The 19723-nt window shown below is 60.2% G+C and overlaps 1 protein-coding gene across 1 annotated transcript in view; it reads right to left on the bottom strand.

Moving 5' to 3' along the window:
- Positions 1-3585: 3585 nt before the first annotated feature.
- LRP1 (LDL receptor related protein 1) overlaps positions 3586-19723 on the bottom strand; it is an 86075-nt gene continuing 69937 nt past the window's right edge. The window contains exons 57-89 of the mRNA XM_012469702.3: positions 19592-19677; positions 19312-19431; positions 18633-18820; positions 18293-18498; positions 17303-17491; positions 16620-16768; positions 16114-16207; positions 15827-15943; positions 15489-15608; positions 14689-14811; positions 14404-14529; positions 13808-13924; positions 13058-13164; positions 12825-12957; positions 11882-12001; positions 11666-11788; positions 11167-11307; positions 10922-11056; positions 10730-10849; positions 9691-9959; positions 8647-8825; positions 8055-8161; positions 7681-7797; positions 7040-7216; positions 6738-6878; positions 6427-6600; positions 6032-6193; positions 5580-5754; positions 5347-5448; positions 5122-5186; positions 4921-5011; positions 4672-4816; positions 3586-4513 (exon numbers count right to left, since the gene is read on the bottom strand). Of these exons, the coding sequence (XP_012325125.2) occupies positions 4373-4513; positions 4672-4816; positions 4921-5011; positions 5122-5186; positions 5347-5448; positions 5580-5754; positions 6032-6193; positions 6427-6600; positions 6738-6878; positions 7040-7216; positions 7681-7797; positions 8055-8161; positions 8647-8825; positions 9691-9959; positions 10730-10849; positions 10922-11056; positions 11167-11307; positions 11666-11788; positions 11882-12001; positions 12825-12957; positions 13058-13164; positions 13808-13924; positions 14404-14529; positions 14689-14811; positions 15489-15608; positions 15827-15943; positions 16114-16207; positions 16620-16768; positions 17303-17491; positions 18293-18498; positions 18633-18820; positions 19312-19431; positions 19592-19677 (4559 nt within the window). The 3' untranslated portion in view covers positions 3586-4372. The remainder of the gene's footprint in view (positions 4514-4671; positions 4817-4920; positions 5012-5121; positions 5187-5346; positions 5449-5579; positions 5755-6031; positions 6194-6426; positions 6601-6737; positions 6879-7039; positions 7217-7680; positions 7798-8054; positions 8162-8646; positions 8826-9690; positions 9960-10729; positions 10850-10921; positions 11057-11166; positions 11308-11665; positions 11789-11881; positions 12002-12824; positions 12958-13057; positions 13165-13807; positions 13925-14403; positions 14530-14688; positions 14812-15488; positions 15609-15826; positions 15944-16113; positions 16208-16619; positions 16769-17302; positions 17492-18292; positions 18499-18632; positions 18821-19311; positions 19432-19591; positions 19678-19723) is intronic.

The raw sequence follows: 19723 nt of genomic DNA, 5'->3' as shown, positions 1-19723 counted from the left end.
GCTCCGCGGCGCTCCAATCCCGGCCGCGCCCCGCGCGCCCCCTCCCGCCCAGCTGGGGGCACCGAAGGTGACTTTCACCCCGACACGCCCCGGACACGCCCCTGGCCCAGGTGCGAGGCGGAGGGGGTCGAGGGGCTCAGGCCCTGTACTCCCGAGAGGCCGTGTCTGTGCGCCCAGGAGGAACAGGGCAGGGCGTGGGGCGCCGGGCGCCGGGCTCCGGGCCCGCGCACCCGAGCCCGGCGAAGCTCTCCATGCCCGGAGCCTCTGCCCTGCTCAGGGGCAAGGTGGGTCCGGGGCAGGCGCTGGGCAGGGGCCGAGGTGGGGACGGGCGGGGCCTCGGGCGGCAGCCGCCGCGCAATGCTGACGGGGATGGATGGGCGCCCCGCGGCTCATTCGGCCCGGAGATGAGAATCATTGATCACGGACGGAAACCCCATCACGTCTGTCAATAGGGCTGACAAACGGCGCCCGCCGCCCCTGTCCCCGCCCCACCGCACCTCTGCGGTTTCAGGACCCCTCGGCTAGACCCGCTGTTCACCTTTGCCCCTCGCCGCCACCACTGACCCCCAAGAGGCCTGGCGCGCCCCAGCATGGGGGCTGGGCAGGAAATCCCGCTCAGCGCCGTCCGCCCGGCCTCTTGGTGCAGTCTCTGTTCCTTCCCTCCCTCCGTCCCGTCTTTCACCATCAGCCCTTCTAGATCCTCATCCCCTTCCCTATCTCTGTCCTTGTCTCTGTCCCCAGCCCCAGGTTTCTGTCCCCATCCTCTTCTCTGTTTCTTCCTCGGTTCCCTCCTCCCCCAAGCCTCTCTCTCTCTCCTGCCCAGGAGGCTTCAGCTGTCAGCTGTTGCTATGCACTGAGGCTGTGGCTGAGGTTGTGGTATGACCAACACCTAGACAGTGAGAGGTAGGGACTAGCAAAGACACGGAGAGACAGATACATCCCTTGAGGGCCCACCCCAGGCATGCATGCAGATGCATTCACGGGGACAGGGTACACAGAGCGAAATACAGAGACAGGCGCACACCTAGCGGCACCCCCACACACTGAGGAGCACAGCAACAGAGGCGAGCACACCTGCACCCAGACGAGCACACCCAGACAGCTGCTCAGATCGCTCGCCCTCTCCTTGTCTTGGCAGAGAGCAAACACCCACAGAGGTGGACACACACACACTGAGACACACAGGTGTATGCTGTCATTGGCAGCCCAGAAGACAAGCGGGAACACATACAAAGAAACGGACAGATATGGGATGTGACAGCCACATGCACGAGTCAGGGAAAGGACAGGGTGCTGAGAGGATGAGGCAGATGCAGAGACACCCAGGGAGATAGGCGGAAGCCAGGAGGCAGGAACATGGGTGCCAGGGCGGGGGCAGAGAGGAGAGAGGCAGGAAGGGGCAGGAGTGTCCCAGCTCAAGGCCAGAAGACTGGAGCCAGAACCCTAAGCCCAGGTTCCAGGCAAGGGTTCTGCTTCAGTAGTGGCTGGGAGCAGTGGGCACACCCAGGGCTAGGCTGTCCAGGACAGAAGCCCATTACCAGGGTCCTGGTCTTCTGGGGCCCAACCGACTGCATCTCTCCTCCTTAAGCTACAGTCTCAGGCCACCCGTTCTCTCTCCAGTTACACATACATGTATGCACTCGCACAAACACGAGTGCACACACACATGCACACTACTCGCCCTGCCTCTGGGTCTTTGCCTCTGTCCCTCTGTCTCTCCACTTCTGGGCCTCTGTCCCTGGGTCTCTTTATCTCTCAGGTTGAGGTGAGGGCTTCCCACCTGCCTCCCTTGTGGGGAGTTAGAGAGACTGCCTCCTGGTGGACCCTCTTCTAGTGAGTCCTGACGGATGGGCGGAGGGGGGCTGCTCACTGAGGGGTGTGCCTTCCAAGCTGCAGTGGGGACCCTTGTCAATCTGCCCAGGATCTTGAGATGACAGAATATCAGTGGTGGGGGGCGGGGGGGGGCAGATGCATGGCTGGCAGAGGAGGGGCAGGGGTGGGGCTGGTGGTGGTGGTGGGGATCGGGCAGGCACTGGGGGGGAGGGTAGCCAGCTGGCAGAGGGTAAAGGGGTGTGGCAAAATAGCTGGAGGGAAGGAATTGAGAGAGGCTGGGCCGGGGTCCCCTCGCAGGTGCATGAGTGCTGAGGTGGGGGCTTGTGGGGCTTCAGGATAGGCAGTGCTGCAGGAGTATGGACACCACCTGGTGGCCAGATGGGGACACAGACCTCCCATTCGGCAACCAAGGATTCTGTTTCCACGCAGAGTTGCCCATCCAGGGCTCTTGAGAAGGCAGGGATCTCAGAGTTGGCTTGGAGGATGAGGTTGGAGAGGGCGTCTCAAGGCTCAGAGGGAAGGGGAGGGCTCTTGTTTCCACAGGTGCCTAGACTTGTAGCTTCCCCCAAGGCAGAAGGAAGCCTGGGAGGAATCTCCTGGAGTTGAACCAGTGAGGAAGGGGGAATGAAAGGCAGTGCTCCCTGTTGGGAGTTGGGTAAGTGGTCTTCAGGCATTTGTGGCCACCCTCCCTGAGCTCATATTTGCTGTCCTGGGGCTCTAACCCTCTCTCAGTCCGGGGCAGTGTAAAACTGCAACCAGGCTAGGTGCAGTGGCTCATGCCTATAATCTCAGCATTCACTCACAGGGGAGTGAATCACGATGTCAGGAGTTCAAGACCAGCCTGACCAACGTGGTGAAATCCTGTCTCTACTAAAAATACAAAAATTAGCCAGGCATGGTGGCACATGCTTGTAATGCCAGCTACTCAGGAGGCTAAGGCAGGAGAATTGCTTGAACTTGGGAGGCGGAGGTTGCAGTGAGTCGAGATTGCGACACTGAACTCCAGCCTGGTGACAAAGTAAGACTCCATCTCAAACAAAACAAACAAAAAAGTATGCAACCTTCTGTAAGAAGTCCGTCTAGGCAGGGGTTGAAATGGACCTGGACACCTTTGATTGACAGTTTTTTCCTGTTACCCCCTGGAATGGCTAAAATGATTGGTGAGCTGGAGCTGCTAAGGGCCTGGCAAACTGGTCTTCCCAGCTCTCCTTCACCCCAGGAGACCCCCGGCTCTGGAATGCAGCATTTTATTTCACACCTGATTCATTAGTCTCCACAAATGTCAGTGCTTCAAGAGCAAATGCAGGCAGAGAGAATCGCATAGGGGCACCCTGAAGGATAGGAAAGCCTTCGCAGCCTCAATGTATTCACTTCTTATAGTGGAGCTTCTCACTGTGGGAGATCATTTTGGGTAGGGGGGTGGTGTCCAGTAGAAGTGAATGCAGAGAAACAGATCTGAGTTAGTGTCCTAGAGCCAGAAGGAACACACGATCCGGAGACGCGAAGTCACGGCTGAAGGTCACACAGCCAGGAGAAGCAGATATTCCTTGTCAAGTCCAGTGCCACCTGCTTCCTGGGCACAGCAAGATGGAGAGGGAAGGGCACTGAAAACTAGCTCGTCTGTCTCCAGCACGGAGCAGGTCTCCCTCTGGTGGCCAAAGCAGGCAAGTGCAGCCCCAGCTCCCAGCGTCTCTTACACACAGGCAGACACCAGTGGCTTTTTTTTTCTTTCTTTTTTTTTTTTTTTTTGGCTTTTTTTTTTTTTTTTTACAATTTTATTTATAACAATATCTGTGTTATTTAGTTGTAAAGGAATTCAGCAAAAATTATTAAAACGTTCACGTCCCCAAAACGGGGCTGCCCGCTTGCCCTTCCTCGGTGTGGCCCACCTCCTCGGCATCCCCAGGAGAGCGGAGGTTGGGGGAATGTTTACCAGAGGAAGTCTCCAGCCCTGGGAACCTCAATGGGGGCCCTGGAGATCGGGAGGGCCTGTCTGAGAGGGGGACTGAGCATGGCCATCTCATGGGGCCCCTGGAGTTGGGGCTGGGGTTTGGGGTGGCCTTCCCCAAGAAATAAAACACTCCATCCTTTCCTGCCCACCTCAGCCAGAGCCACAGCTTCCAGACAGGGGCAGCAAAGAACTCTCCCTCCCCAGAATTAGCCCTCAGGGAGCTGTGGGAGCGGGTAAGCAGGAGTAGGGGAGAGCCTTGGCAAAGTGTCTTATACAGGGAGGGGTCAGCAGCCCCAGCTCTCCCAGTGGGTGCGTTCTGGTGCGAGGATAGAAGTGCAGCCCCAAGCCCTCCCTGCCTGCCTCCCTGAAGGCAGGATGGGGGTGCCGAGGAACAGGCAGGGAAGGGATGGAGAATTAATACTGTGCTCGCTTGCTGGCTTGCTCGCTCACATATAAAACGTAATTCCTTCATTTTTACATTTATACATCCGGCGGGGCCGGGGAGGGGCTGGCTGGGGAGGGGCTCGCTGAAGTACTTCTCTGGTCGGGGCAGGAGGCTCTCTGGGGGGAGTCCGACGGGGCAGGGCCCTATGCCAAGGGGTCCCCTATCTCGTCCTCAGGGCCCCGGCCCAGGAGTTCTCGCTTCTCATCCGTGCTGGCCAAGGAGTGGCGACTGCCGTGGCCGCCCATGTAGAGTGTGGCATACACGGGGTTGGTGAAGTTGGTGGGCTGCAGGGTGACAGGGTTCAGGTGGGGCTCAGCGGCTGGGCCTGTGGCCCAGGTCACCTCACCCCCTCCTCCTCCTCCACCCCCTCACCTAACCCAACACCTTTGGTTAGGCCACCCACAGCCTCGTGGCCCTCCGCCCTGTCCACCGCCCAGCCCACCTTGTCAGGGTCCAGGGCAAAGTCGGCATCCAGGAGGCCTCCCACGTCATCAGGCTCTCCACCCTCGTACATCTTGTAGGTGGGGTTCCCAATCTCCACGTTCATGGCCCCGTTGGTCATCCGCTGGTGTTGGAAGCCCTTAGCCCTGAGGAGAGGCAGGAGGATAAGGAGACAGAGATTATTGGGAGGTGGCATTATTATAGGATGGCAAAATAATGGCCAGAACGTTCCAGATTCCCTGTGACTAACCCCTGGACTCGCCGCTTATACCAGAATACCACTCCGGCTACCAGAAGCAGCAGCAGCAGCAGTAGCAGAGGGATGAGAATGGAGGCCACATCTGGAGGGAAGAGGTGGGACACTGAGTCACCAAGGCTCATGAAAGCAGGAGGCACACGGTCCCCCTGCTCTAGGTCCCGGCGGCCCTGCCTGCCCACCCCTGCCACCTACGTCCTGGCTGCTGCTGGCTGAAGACATGCTCCTCACACCGGGGCCCTGTCATGTGGGGCGGGCACCTGCGGAAAGGAGGAACACGGCTGAGTAGGCATAACCTCCATAGCCACTGCTGCCAGGGAGATGGGGCATGGAGGATGGGCGCTGACGCCCAGCAGCCCTGCTCAGATCTGGGGAAGGGAGGGATGCTCTATGCCTGGGTGAAGCCCAGGCCCAACTCACTGGCACTCAGGCATCATTTTGCTGTTCATCGTGCAGGAGCCACCATTGCTGCAGTGGCCAACGCAGGTGAGGCAGCTGGGGGCCACCCGGCCATCTGTGCAGCTGTAGGAAGAAATCAGAGGCTGGGGCTGGGGCTGGCAGAGGTGTGTGTGGGATGCTGAGGAAGGGCTGGGCAGGGCTGGGACAGGGTAGGGGCCGGGGAGGGTGGAGCCGTGGAGGAGGGCCCCACTCACTTGCAGGTGACATCCCCACTCTGCTTGTTGACCACACAGGCTCCTTCGAGACAGCGGCTGCACTTGTTCACCTCACACCTTGGCCCCTCGAAGTAGGCAGTGCAGCGGCATTGTCGGGAGCCATCGGCAGCCATCTGGCAGGTGCCAAAGTTCTCACAGTAGCCAGAGCACTGCCCTGTGTTTGGGGAGGGAGAGGAAGTGCCTCAAACCCCACCCTCATGTGGGTTCTCCATACGTTGAGTACAGCTTTTTTGTCTGGATAATCCTGGTGCTGGGAGTGCACTGCATCTTTGTGGGGAAGTGCCAGCCACCTGGGCCTGGCTCAGCTGCAAAAGGCCTCCCTTCCTGAACTGGCCCTTGTGGGTCCCAGGCACAGGTGGACCATTACCCCATGCTCTGGGGTCCTCTGTCACCCTCCCGCCTGCCTTGGGGCCCAGGGATGGCTCACTCACGGTACTGGCAGCGGTCGCCCAGGAAGCCAGGTAGGCATCGGCACTGGGGCTGGTTGCCCTGGTTGACGGTGCAGGTGCTATTGTTGGCACAGTAGCCCGCACACACCTGCTGGGCGCATTTGGGGCCTGTGAAGCCCGTGGGGCACCGGCACGTGGGCATGCCTGGTGGGAGAAGATGTGTGAGTGGGACTGTGGCCCTCGGGACCACCTGGCCCTACAGCAAAAGAATGGATCGGACCCGGGCGGGAGGCAGAGACCGGAGTGCCTGGACGCTGGGTCATGGAGAGGAGGCTGGAGGCGAGGCAGGGGCTGGGCATCTGCCTGAGGTGGGGCAGCGGGTGGTGGGGCTGGGGCCCAGGGGCAAGAAGCAGGCTTGGCGGCATGAGGGGGCATACCAGAGGGGGAGGCAGCGCAGGTGCCCCCATTGCGACAGTGCTCCCAGCACTGGTCCAGTTCACACTTGTCACCTGTGTAGCGGGGCTGGCAGCGGCACTTGGGCTGCCTCCGTGCATTGAGGAAACAGCTGCCGCCGTTGAAACACTGCAGGTTACAGGTTCCAGGCCGGGAAGCTGCAGGATGGGCCAGTCAAGCGGCAGAGCCGCGGGAATAGGAGGGGAGGGACGGGCAGCAAGGTAGGAGAAGTCAGGCGCCACAGGAAGGAGAGGGTCCTGAGGCACGGCTGGGGACTGGGAGGGCATGAGCGTACCATCTGGAGGGGGTGTTGGAGAGGGCACAGGCACGCACGTGCCGTTGTCCAGCCGCTTCCCATTGGGACAGGTGCAGACAGGTCCACTGGGGCTCAGCAGGCAGAGCCACTCGCATTTCTTGCGGTCACATGGGTTGGTCACTGCAGGTATGGGTGGGGTGGGGAGGATGCTTAGCAGGACCCTTCTCTGAGGCCTGTGAGCCCTGGATGACCCCTCCCCACCAGGTCCCAAGGCCACAGCTTGGAGACTCAATGCCCACAGGCCTCCCCTTCCCCAGCTCAGGCTCTCCCTCCACCCGCACCTTCGGGTTGCTTGTGCTGATGGTACAGGACCACGTCAGAGGCATGGCTCAGGGCCCCCGTCAGGTTGACCAAGGGACTGTGGCCAAACTTATGGATCTTGAAGACACGATTATTGATGTAGGTGACGCCATAGATGTAATCCTCAAAGACGTCGATGCTGAAGGGGTGACTTAGGCCTGGGGGAAGGGGTAGAGTCAGAGGGGACCCAAGGGTCACTCAGGCCCTGGCCACGCTGTCCATGACACTGGCACCCGTGGCTCCCAGACACCTCAAACTCAACATATCCAGACCAAATTCCCCTCCCTGCACCTGTTCCTCCTCCTGTGGCCACCACTGGCAAAAGGTCCCATCATCCCCAGACTTCTGGGGTCACGGCTGACTTCTGCTCCTTCTCCCCTCATTTGCTAAGTTCCTAATGTACCTATGCTGCCTCCACGCAACCCAACCAATGAATGAACAAGTAGTCCAGAGGGTCAGGGTGGGCCTCAGGCCTGACTCAGGGGGAGCCCAGCTGGAGAGGCCTGGAAGGTACTACAGCATTGCTGGGGTCAATGACAAAGGATGGGAGGCATTGAAATGGGGCCTTTGGCTTGGTAGGGAGGATGGCAGGGCTGGGGACAGGCTGCTGCCGGGCTCTGACCTCGTTTGCTGTCAGCAGCCACAATGGGGTCCGTGCCATTGAGTCGGATGCTGCCGATGACTGAAAGTTTGGCATCTGCCCAGTACAGCCGCTCATTGTGATAATCCACAGCCAGGCCTGGGTAGTCAGAGAGCACTGTGAGGGCTTGACCTCCCGTCCCCAGGCTGGGGGTGGAAAGCAGAACTGCCTCTATACCTGGGACAGCTCCACCCTGTTCACACGCCACTCACAGGCGCCTCTTCTGGGAAAAGCCTCTGCAGCCTATCCACCCATCCCAGTCCAAGCCCCATCCCATCCCTTGATTTTGTGTGACTGGGCTCTGCGAGCCAGGCCCCTCCACACCCCTGCTCCTCCCACACTCTGTCCCCACGAACCTGTGGGCCACTGAATGTTGTCCTGCACCAGTGTCTCCCGGAGGGTTCCATCCATCGCTGCTGTCTCAATCTTGGGGTGGTTGCCCCAGTCTGACCAGTACATGGTGCTGGGGAGGGAGAAGGGGTGAATGTGGGCAGGCCTGAGGCAGGCCCAGGCGGGACACCAGCTTGCGGGTCTGGGTACAGGGACTGCTGGGGACTGGGAGGAGGGCATTCTGTCCTCTTACAGAGAAGCAGAAGGGAATCTGCATTCCAGCAGGTTGAGGGGCTTTTCCTCTAAAGCCACAGTGTGCTCATTCAGAGCCACAGATGCTGGCAGAGCTGTTCCCCGGGGCAGAGCGAGGCTGCTCATGACAACCAGCCAAGCAGAGGTCAGGTCCCAACCCGAGCAAGCCTAGCTGGGGGCCCTGGGCAGAGGCAGCACGGGGAGGGCCAAGCAGGGACGGCCAAGAAGGCCCAAGGGCCGGAGAAGGACTCTGTCCTCAGGCTGGCCTGGGAGGGAAGGGCACGCCTGTGGGTGCAGCCCCCGACTCCATCCCAGTGGCTTCCTACCACCAGCCCAGAGGCCCCCCCACCCAGGGCCCTTGCCCACCCCCTCAGTGGGTCCACCACAATGGCGTGGGGCTCGTCAATCATGCCCGAGATGAGCGTCTTGCGGTTCTCGCCCTTCATCTGTGCCACTTCGATCACATCTCGGCCCGAGTCGGTCCAATACACGTTCCCAGCCACCCAGTCGATGGCAATGCCTCTGGGCATCTTCAGCCCTGAAATCTGAATGGAAGCCACAGGTTCAGGGACCACTGCTTTGTCTTCCCGACATTACCCCCCACTACCACTCTGCCAGCCTGTCCCTGCTGGAACGTCACCCCAGGCTCACAGCCAGTTCCCTGGCTTTAAAGAGATTCAACTGGCACGGAGCTTATGTACAGACCTGTGGCTCTCACAAGTGGCTGGTGAGCCCTCCCTGAAGCCTGAATGATGGCAATGATCACCTGATTTTATTGATAAACAAAGTGACACCAAAATACGTCAAATGAGTCGGCTAAGATGTATATGTCGGGTGGTGGCAATGACGGGGGACCGGTGCCGGGGGACTGTCTGCCTGCCCATCGTGCCCTGGGCTGCCTGCAGCAGAGCCAGCTGCTGACCATTCCCACTGCTCTGTCTTCCCACAGGCCATGCCTGGAACACAATCCTGAGATTGCCCTGCCCCACTCTCACCCTTTGCCCCTCGCACCGATAGCCCTTTCCTTTCTTTTTTTCTTTGTGATGGCGTCTCTCTCTATCGCCCAGGCTGGAGTACAATGGCGAGATCTTGGCTCACTGCAACCTCCACCTCCCAGGTTCAAGGAATTCTCCTGCCTCAGCCTCCCAAGTATGTGGGATTACAGGCACCTGCCACCATGCCTGGCTAATTTTTTTTTTTTCTTTCTACACACTCCTGGAAAAGCCTGGCTAATTTTTGTATTTTTAGTACAGACGAGATTTCACCATGTTGCCAGGCTGGTCTTGATCCAGGCTGGGATTACAGGTGTGAGCCACTTTGCCCAGCCAGCACTGCCCTTTTCAAATCCTGCTCTGAACTGTGTGCTCTATGGGATGCTTCCACTCCAACCACACCAGGTTGGGCACTCACGTTGAGGTGGGTGACACCCCGGTCAATCTGTCGCCGGTGGCGGTTGGATGTGGTAGGAGGCGCAGCAGGTGGCAGGCTGCGGTAGGAGATGGTGCCTGTGTGCCAGTTGGTCCAATAGACGCGGCCAGCCTTCACATGGACATCCATGGCATCGATGCGGACACTCTCGTCACCCTGGAATGCCTGCTCGTAAGCTGAATGGGGGTGCCCGGGGAAAAGGCTGCGGATCTCATTGTCATCGGCGATGTACAGGACCTGGTACTCAGAACCTGGAGGAAGAAGAGGCCAGGGCTGGGGCTGTGGGATGGAGATGTACACTGCACCCAGCTCAGCTCCTCTCACACGAACGGTGTCCTCTCTCCTGGTGGAACGATCTGCTCCGGCCAGAAGCTGCTGCTTAACCTCCCTGCTTGGGGTTGCAGGCTCCCCAGCCACACCTCTGAACCTCCTCCTCTCCTCCTCTGACCTGATCTACTGCAACCTGCTCCTTTCAGCCAGAAAACAGCCTCTGGATGGCATCACCATGCTCTCTGCTACAAACCGCCTGGCACATGCTCGGGGGTGTGTAGGCACGTGGGGTGTGTGTGCTTGGCATGGAGCATGTGGGTGTGCATGGGTGTGCATGGTGGGAGTGTGCGTGTATGGTATGTGTGTGCAGGGGTGTGTGTGAATGTGCACAGGTATGCACAAGGCACAGGTGGGTGTCAGCGTGTGGGGAATGTGCAGGTGAGACCCCATGACTGTGAGTGTGCAATGCATGTCTGAGTGTGCTCTCGTCCTGGGGGTGGTGGGTGAGGAGGCATGTGTAATTCAGAGCACTGCCGCACCCTAGACTCCTTCAGTGAGCTGGCCTCAGGACCTGCCCCCTTTCCTCGGGCCAGCCCTGTGCCCAGGCAGGTGCACCTAGGAGTCTGGAGCTTCCTGTCTGGGCAAGGTGTCCGCAGGAAGACATTCCATTCCAAGTCGGCCCCGTTTGCTATCCCGGCCGCCTGTCTCCCCACTCCCCCCGAGCCTTTCTGCCCTCCGGCGGCTGCAGCACCTTCAGCCTTGCAGGTGTTGTGCGTCTTCATGAAGTTCCGAGCGCAGCTGCAGAGGTGGCCACCCTTGGTGTTGTTGCAGAGCTGCGAGCAGGTGCCGAAGCGCAGGCACTCGTTGATGTCTGGAGGTTACAGGGAAGGTCATGGGGGTCCATGGCTGCGGTGTCCGCCCCCGTTCCACTCCGCTTTCCTACCTTGGCATCCGGGCTGGCCGGGCACGGTGTGGAAGCCCGAGCGGCAGGCACAGTAGGCTGCTTTCTCGGTGCGCACGCAGCGCGCCTCGTCCCCACAGATGCTGGCGTTGGTGGTGCAGCTGGTCAGCTTGGGGTCTGTAGGGGACAGAGAGTGGATGCCCCCTGCCCGAGCCACCCAAGGCAGGGGCTCAGATCTCTCCCCCGCCCCCCTCCCTGTGGGCGCGCCGTCTGCTTCCGGGCCTCACCGATGCTGCAGTCTTCCTCGTCGGAGCCGTCCCCGCAGTCATCAAACATGTTGCAGCGCAGGGAGGAGGAGAGGCAGCGCTGGTTCCGGCACAGAAACTCCTTCTTGTCTTTGCAGTGGGTGGTCTGGGCCGTCGGGGGCTCTGAGGAGGGGGGAGGCTTTAGGCCCTGAGTATTCACCCCTGCCCTTCCTCCCACAGAGACCCTATAGATACCAGGGGCTCCCAATTCCTAACTGACAAGGCTTGCAGGGGGAGCAGGTCAAATGTTCGGGTTCCCAGCCCCACCTATGAGACCTGGGGCATCAGGCAGGCCCTGGAGCCTCCCCCAGGGGCTTCTCTTTCCCAACAAAGAGCCCCCAGGATCCCAGCAATGGCTCCTCCCCTTCCTGGGCGAGTCCTCCTGGTTAATCCTAACCCCCACGTAGCTCCTACAAAGCCCACATTTGCGCCCCCTGCGCACACTGGCGCCCCCCAGGCTTCCCATCGGCCCCCTGCTCACCACAGTCCTCCTCATCAGTCCCATCCCCACAGTTGTCTGTGCCATCGCATTGGCGCCCAATCCACAGACAGACGCGGTCATTCTTGCAACGGAAGGGCCGGTTGGGAGGGCACACGAACCGGGCTGTGGCAGCCAGGGGGACACAGAGCCAGAATCAGTCTTGGTGGGGTGGCTGCTGGACACAGGGGAGCTGGGGAGCCCCGCCCCAGATCTCACCACACTCCTCGGGGTTCTCATCGGAGTTGTCCCCGCAGTCGTCCTCGCCATCACACTTCCAGGCCAGCGGCTTGCACAAGGTGTTATTGCACTGGAACTCGTCCAGGGGGCAGGTCCGCACTGGAGCCGGGGGAGCCGAGAAAGAGGATGAGCCATGAGCCCACCCAGAGCCTCTCTCCACAGGTGGGGGCTCCAGGCTCATAGGGGTCACTAGGCAAGCAGTGGCACAGCCAAATTGGAGCCAGGTCTCTTAATTTTCTACTTGGTGGGGCAAAACTGCTTCCTCTGGTGTTTAGGGAGAAGAGGCCATTTTTGGGGGGTGTCCAGAGGGATTCAGAGGGCACTCCTTCTCTGGTACACGCCAGGGCACTGGGCTGTGTAGTTCCACAGCGGGGACAGGGAACAGCACTGGGCTGGGAGTGGGAGACCAGGTTCCCACCCCTGTAGAGGCAGGACATCTCCCCGCACAGTTGGGATTTCTGCTCCAGGCTCGAGTCTTCCCTCACCCCGGGCTTCACCTGCCCCCTCTGGGCTGCCAAGGCCAGGTAGGTCAGCCAGGGACAGGCACTGTCTCACTGTCCCGGGAAGGGAAAATGGGTAGGGCTTTTCTTCCTGGGGCAGCAGACTGTCGAGGAGAGACTTGTGGGGTGGGGTCTAGACAGGCACAGCCCTCAAGGTTTGCTGGATTTCAGCTCAACTGGTCCCCTAGACCACATGGCATTGAGCTGGGCACAACCTGCACAAAAATGTGTATGCAGGACCCTGTGTCTTGTTTATTGCTACGTCCCTAACACCTATGCAGTGCCTGGCACGTGGTAAATGCTCTATGAGTATTTGTTGCATGAAGAATGAATACAGAAAAGAAAGAACAAGTGAATGACTGGGCCACGTGACAGGGCAGGCAGCAGAGAGAGGACCCAGGGAGAGCAAGCCAGGGGCGCACCACCAGTGCTGCAGGCCTCCTCGTCGCTGCCATCCATGCAGTCGGCGTCTGCGTCACAGCGCCAGCGCAGCGGGATGCAGTGGCCGCTTTTGCACTGGAACTGGTCCATGTCACAGCGGGGGGTGCAGTCTTTCTGTGGGCATAGGTGCAGGCAGCCGGTCAGCTCTCGACACCCCTGAGCCCTGCCAGAACGCCTCTGACGCCACCTCCCTCCTTCTCATCTCCACACCCACCTCGTCCGAGCCATCTGCACAGTCATGGTCCCCATCGCATTTCCAGCGCCCCGCAATGCAGCGGCCGTTGGCACAGGAGAACTCACTCTCAGAGCAGGGTCTCGGGGCTAGGAAGGACAGGGGGAGACAGGCCCAGGAGGGTGGGCACAAGGACTCCAGGCCTCAGCAGTGCCACAGTTCCCAGCCCAAGGCCCATCCCTGTGCCTCTGAAGTCCGCAGCTGACTGACCCAGAGGCTAAGCCAGGCCTGCCAGAGTCCACTGGCTGCCCCTGTGGAACAGCTGGGCACAGAGGGTGCCCACACTTACCCCATGAGACAGACACCAGAGACGGCACAGGTGCCTGGCCTTGCTCTCAGGACAAACTGTATTTGGGGAGGGGAGGGGGGGCAAGACCACTAAGACAAGCACCAGGGTTTGGGGAGAGGCCAGTCAAGGATGATGGGGAGGGGCACGGCACAGGGACAGGGGGCTCTGGGGCAGAGGTGGGGGTGTGGTGGGAGCACGGGCACATCAGAGACACCTACCTCTGCAACCCCGAGAGGACAGTGTGAAAATGGAGAGAAACATGAGATGAGGTGAAATGACACAAACTCAAATACACGACATGGAGTGGGGTGGGTGAGGAGGGTGGCTCCTGCCCCTGCCCTGGGAGGTGGCCGCCAGCTCTGGCTCGGCCTGTGGCAGGAGGGTGGCGCGGCAAGGACCAGGCCTGGGAGGGGTTCTCTCGGGCTGGGCAGGTGGGGACGTACTGCAGCTCTCCTCGTCGGAGTTGTCGCCACAGTCGTTGTCGTAGTCACACTGCCAGCGGCCGGGCACGCAGCGGTTGTTCTTGCAGCGGAACTGGTATGGCTCGCAGGTGCGCTCATCTGGAGGAGGTAAGTTTCAGGGCAGTCAGGGACAGGTCTGGGGCAGACATTAGGGTCCAGCCAGGCGTAGTCAGCCTGACCCAGCGGGGAGGGTGGGCATCTCAGCTTGGGAAGGGTCGGCCGTGGGGAGCCCAGCGGTGTTTTGAGATGTGGGGTCTACAAGGAGGTCTGGGGACAGGAGACATGGGGGTGCATGGGCAGCTGCTTTGGGGAGGAGATGAATGGATCCCATAGGGTGGGCAGGGAAAACTCTGCACAGGTATGTGTTGATGAGGCATGGGCAAGGAAACTGGGAGGTACAGGGCACGGGTGGATGTGGGGAAGCGAGCTCCAGCCAGACCTCCCTCCCTAGCCCCAGGAAGCCTGGCATCAGGGCCACGCTGACCAGTCAGTGGCGGCCCCCAGCCCTCCATCTGCCGGGGTGCCATGCCTCCCACCCGGGTAGACCGCCTTCCTCCTGAAGCGGGGTCTCGGCTCACCACACTCTTCCTTGGGCTCATCCGAGCCATCCCCACAGTCATCCTCTCCGTCACACTTCCAGCGCGCTGGGATGCAGCGGCCTGAGTCCTTACATCGGAACTCATCCACACCACAGGTCATCTGGGCTGTAAGCGGGTGGGCACAGGGTGAGGATGAGGCTCCTTCTGGGAGTGTGCCAGGAGGGTGGGGAGGGCGTGAGAGCGGCCACTGAGGGAGTCGCTTGTCGGGGTGGTGGGAGCAGCAGACACTGGGGAGGGAGCTGGGCTCCAGGCCAGGCAACTCACTGCAGTTGGCGGGCTCGTCACTGCCATCCACACAGTCATTGTCCCGGTCGCAGACCCAGACCCGGGGGATGCAGCGTTTGGTAATGGAGCACTGGAACTGGTTGGGGGCGCAGGTCACCTCGGCTGTGGGGTGGCGAGAGAATGAGGGCCCTCCTTTACACCCACCACCCCAGTTCACACCATCTACTTCCTCCTCCAAGCCCTGGCCTTGGTCCTGACAACGACAACTTCTTAGGAGGAAAGAACAACTTTGGTTTTTTTTTTTTTTGAGACAGTTTCTCTGTTGCCCAGGCTGGGGTGCAATGGCGCAATCTTGGCTCACTGCAACCTCTGCCTCCCAGGTTCAAGCGATTCTCCTGCCTCAGCCTCCCTAGGTGCTGGGATTACAGGCGCCCACCACCACGCCCAGCTAATTTTGTGTTTTTTTAGTAGAGATGGAGTTTTGCCATGGTGGTCAGGCTGGTCTCGAACTCCTGACCTCAGGTGGTCCACCCACCTCAGCCTCCCAAAGTGTTGAGATTACAGGCATGAGCCACCGCGCCTGGCCCGGAAGAACAGTTTATCCCCTTTTGCTGCTTTTTATTTTCTGGATTTCTCTATCTCTATATTATGCACAGTGATTTTTATGAGCAAAGCAAGTTACACCCAATATAATTTGTGTTGTCCAACTACTAAAGCTGTTTGAGAGCCTCTCGAAGCTGTGGGGAGATTCCACCTGCCCTGTTTCCGTGTCATCTCCCCCCACCGTCCCCCACCTGATGCTGCTCCTCATCCCCCAAGCCGCCGCCTCCGGCACTCACGGCAGTCCCTCTCGTCCTCCCCGTCTCCGCAGTTGTCCTGCCCGTTGCAGCGGAAGATGCCGGGAATACAGCGGTTGGTGTTGGTGCACTTGAACTGACTAGGCAGGCAGACGTGGATGTCTGTGGGGGGAGAAGGGGGTGATTTGTGGCAAAGGGAGGACTCACGGACAGGGAGACGGCGCCCATCCCTCATCGGGCAGGGCGCAGGCTTGAGCTGAAGGAATCCAGCCTGGAGAGCAAGCTGACATGGGCTGCAACTTCCCTGACCTTGAAAGCCCCAAATCCTGGGGTGGGGAAGATGCTGGGAAAGGAGGGAGGGTGGCCGGGCAGCCCTTTACCGCAGTTGGCCTCATCACTGTTGTCCTGGCAGTCATTGTCGCCGTCACAGATGAAGGCAGGGTTAGTGCAGATGCCTGTGGAGCACTGGAACTGTCCCGGCCGGCACTTGAACTCGGCTGCCGGAGAAGGGGGGAGGCTCAGCGTCAGAGCAGCTGGGGTGGGCGCCGCCAGGTCCCCTTGCAGGGCACCGCAGCCCCAGCCTCTCTGGTGGCCATTCAAAGCCTCAGGAGCCAGGCCGCCCCTGACACAGCTGAGGAACCTCCTGTCACCCCTAGCAGGCACTCACGACAGTCAGGAGGCTCATCCGAGTGGTCCCCGCAGTCATCCTCGGTGTCACACTTCCACCAGAAGGGGATGCATTTGTCGTTCTTGCACACAAACTGGAGGGCAGGCGGGGGCAAGAGGGGTTGGTGGGGGTCTGGGGAACTTAGAAGTCTTTCTTTTGAGGGACTTGGATGTTTCAAACAAGTTGCGGGGGTCAGGGTGTTCCGGGGCAGGTTGGGCTATGGCGAGTGCAGGAAGGCCAGGCGTGGGGCTGCGTGGGGCAGAGTGGGGAAGGCAGTGCCAGGGCATGGTGAGGAGGGTCAAGGTTAGGGTGTGGAGGTGTCTGTGTGAGGTGACGGGGGTAAAAGTATTGCTGTGGGGAGACAAGAGGTAGGCAAGAAATGTCGGGGTGTTAGCGTGGGAAAACCAGATGCATGAGGACATTAGGACAGAGCAGGTGTTGGGGTCCAAGGAGGATTGGGGGTTGGGGAGCGGACACTGGTGATGGGGTCTGGGGGACAGCCTCACCTGGCTGGCGGTGCAGTTGGACACACAGGTGCGCCCGTCGCTGCCCAGGTAGAAGTTGGTGGGGCAGGCACATTTGTAGCCTCCCCCGGGGGACAGCAGGCACAGGTTGCTGCAGCCACCGTTGTTGACCTTGCAGGGGTGATTGGGCACTGCCAGAGAAAACGTGGTCACAAAGTGGCCAGGGAGACCCAGTCTATGGCTGCTCCTGGGCCAGGAGCCGCAGGCAGAGTATGGGCAGCACTCGCTGGTGACATTTTCTAGTCTTCCACAGGCTGCCTCATTTACTCTATCCTGGACAGAGGTGGGTGGGTCTAAACCCTGCCTCTTTTAGGAGGGAGCTGAAGCCAGAGACAGGAGAGGATTCTTTTAAAGTCCCAGGATCAGCCCAGGCCTGTAGGCCGGCTCCCCACCTCCTCTGTGCTTCCCTCCCTAGGGCCTGTCTTGCTTCTGGAGGCCGGCACCCAGACCCCCACTTGACTGGCCTCAGGGCCTTGCTGCTGCCAGACTTCAGGGCTGGATCCAGGCTGGGCTGAAGCTCCCAAGAGCCGGACCATCCCCTGTCTAGACCCTCCTGGAGTCTCCCAGTGTGTGGCCAGGAGAGCATGGTTGATGCTGGAGAAGGGGTGAGCAGGAGCTCCCAGGGACCCCGACCCTTCGCCTGCTCCCACCCCTGGTCTGCTCACCGTCCGGCTGGCGCAGGGCATGGAAGACGTGCAGGTCCATGGGCCGGTGCAGCGTGCTGATGAGGAGCGTTTTGTTGGTGCCCGTGGTCTTGTGGGCTCGGTTGATGGACTTTGTTTCCCAGTCAGTCCAGTAGACGTAGTCCTCAAACAGGGTCAGTGCGAAGATGTGCGGGATGTCCTGGCTCAGCACTGCAGGGCCGAGGGGCAGGCACGGCGCTGGTCAGCCAGAGCTCGGATAGGGTGCCGGCCCACTCCACCTCCTCAAGCCCCACCACCACCCTGAGAGGTGGGTGTCAGCCCCAGTTCCAGACAGTTCAGGGGCCTCCCATGGTCTCACAACTAACAAGTGTCAGAGCTGGAGTTCAAACCCAGACTGCCTCACGGCAAGTTCCTACCTGCCAGTGCAGGGCTCCCCTTGGTAAGTGGGGAGTGCTGCACTTCCCAATCTCAGGCCTCCCACCCCGCCCTTCTTGGGGCCTGTCCTCCAGAACTGTGTATACAAGCGAAGGGCTCTCCGCCTCCTTCCCAAGTGAGCCGGGTGGTGGCCAGGCCCGGGAAGACCCTCAGGTCCTCTGAACCACACGCCTCGGTGAGTGGGTGACCTCAGACTGTGTCCTCTGCTTGCTTTTTTTTTGAGAGAGAGTTTTCCTCTTGTTGCCCAGGCTGGAGTGCAGTGTTTTGATCTCGGCTCACTGTAACCTCCAACTCCTGGGTTCAAGCAGTTCTCTTGCCCCAGCCTCCTGAGTAGCTGAGGTTTTAGTAGAGACGAGGTGTCTCCATGTTGGTCAAGCTGGTCCTGAACTCCTGACCTCAGGTGATCCACCCACCTCAGCCTCCCAAAGTGTTGGGATTATAGGCGTGTGCCACTGCGCCCAGCCTGTCTTCTGCTTTTTATGTCCACTCTTGCCCCCAAAACTTGATCCCCTATCACTTCAGACCCCCATCCCCACCGACTGTGCTGCGCCTGGACAGCCTCACTGGGGCACTGACCGACGTGGCGATTGGAGCCATCCAGGCTGGCAAACTCGATGTAGTCCTCGCGGGCGTCGGCCCAGTAGATGCGCTCAGTGACATAGTCCAGCGTCAGGCCGTTGGGCCACGTGATCTTGGTGTCCACGATGACGCTGCGGCTGGACCCATCCATGCCGATTCGGCCGATTAGTGAGTGGTCACCCCAGTCTGTCCAGTACAGGTACCTGGCGGTGGGTAGGCAGTGAGCCCCCAGAGATGCTGTAAACCGTCCCACTGGTGGCCTGCATGGAGGCTGGACCTGGATGCTGAGGGTGCCGGCTGCTTTCAGGGGCTCCCCCAACCCTCCTCAGCCACATACCCGTTCTGCACGTCCACCACGAGAGCCCTGGGCTCACGGAGGCCAGAGCTGACCAGCACCGTCCGATAGGCCCCATTGAGCTTGGACACCTCGATGGTGTCCCGGCCTTTGTCACACCAGTACAGGTTGCCGCCCACCCAGTCCACAGCCAGCCCATCGGGGTTGCTGAGGCCTGTACGGTGCAGGACCTGCAGGAAGGGGCGGGGGAGGGAGAGCCTTGGGTGACCTTGGGGAGGACCTGCAAGCCTCTGTGAGGATCAGCCTCCCCATGTGTAAAATGGGGTAGAGCTCCCTCTGCCAGCTTTGTTGGGAGAACCATGGAAGTAAAATACCTAGTCCTGGGCATGACACTATGTGGGTATCAGCAGAAGCTCTAGGAGAGGGGTCTCTAGGTGAATGGGAACACACCCCAAGCCCCACAGGGCTTGGCCAGACCTCAGGGGGAACTTCCTGATAATTAGGGAGATGAGGGGCCAGCAGTGAGGGGAAGAGTAAGAGAAATCTCCCATTCCTTGCTGTCTGGGACCGGAGGAGAGGGAGCAGCTAGAGCCAGCAGCCACATAGTGACTAGTGAGTGAGAAGGAAGCGGTCTGGCTGGGTAGAGGTGGGGGGGAGATGATCTGAAAACAGAACGAGCTGGGGCGGCCCGGTGTTGGTGGCCGAAGGCCGCCCGCCTCACCTGCACGTTGCTCCCGTTAAGGTGCATCCTTCGGATCATGCTGCCCTGGGTTGTCACATCCGTCCAGTAGATCATCTGCTCTCGGTAGTCAAAGTCCAAGGCAACGGCATTGTTCAGGCCCTGGATTTGGAGAGTGGGGGACAGCAGAAGTCTGTTGTGGCAGCAGGGGCCACACTTGCATTTTGGGGAGGGATGCCTGGACCCAAGTGGGGAGACTGGCAGGGGAGGCTGTGCTGGGTCTGGGAGAGGAGCAGCAGGGAGGAGGGCCTGGGTTTGGCACCTGCTTAAGCAACGTGTAGTTGGAGCCGTCCAGGTTGAGCTTGCGCAGGTAGTACCGGTTGGCGAAGATCAGAAATGGTTCTTCGTCTGCAGACAGAGAATCTTGCCTCAGCTCCTGGCACATTCTAGCAGC

Source organism: Aotus nancymaae, unplaced genomic scaffold (assembly GCF_030222135.1).
Source record: "Aotus nancymaae isolate 86718 unplaced genomic scaffold, 86718_ANA_hifiasm-v0.15.2.pri h1tg000016l, whole genome shotgun sequence".
NCBI classification, from domain to species: Eukaryota; Metazoa; Chordata; class Mammalia; order Primates; family Aotidae; genus Aotus; species Aotus nancymaae.
The sequence above is the reverse complement of the archived record's forward strand: the minus strand, read 5'-3'. Positions and strand labels throughout refer to the sequence as shown.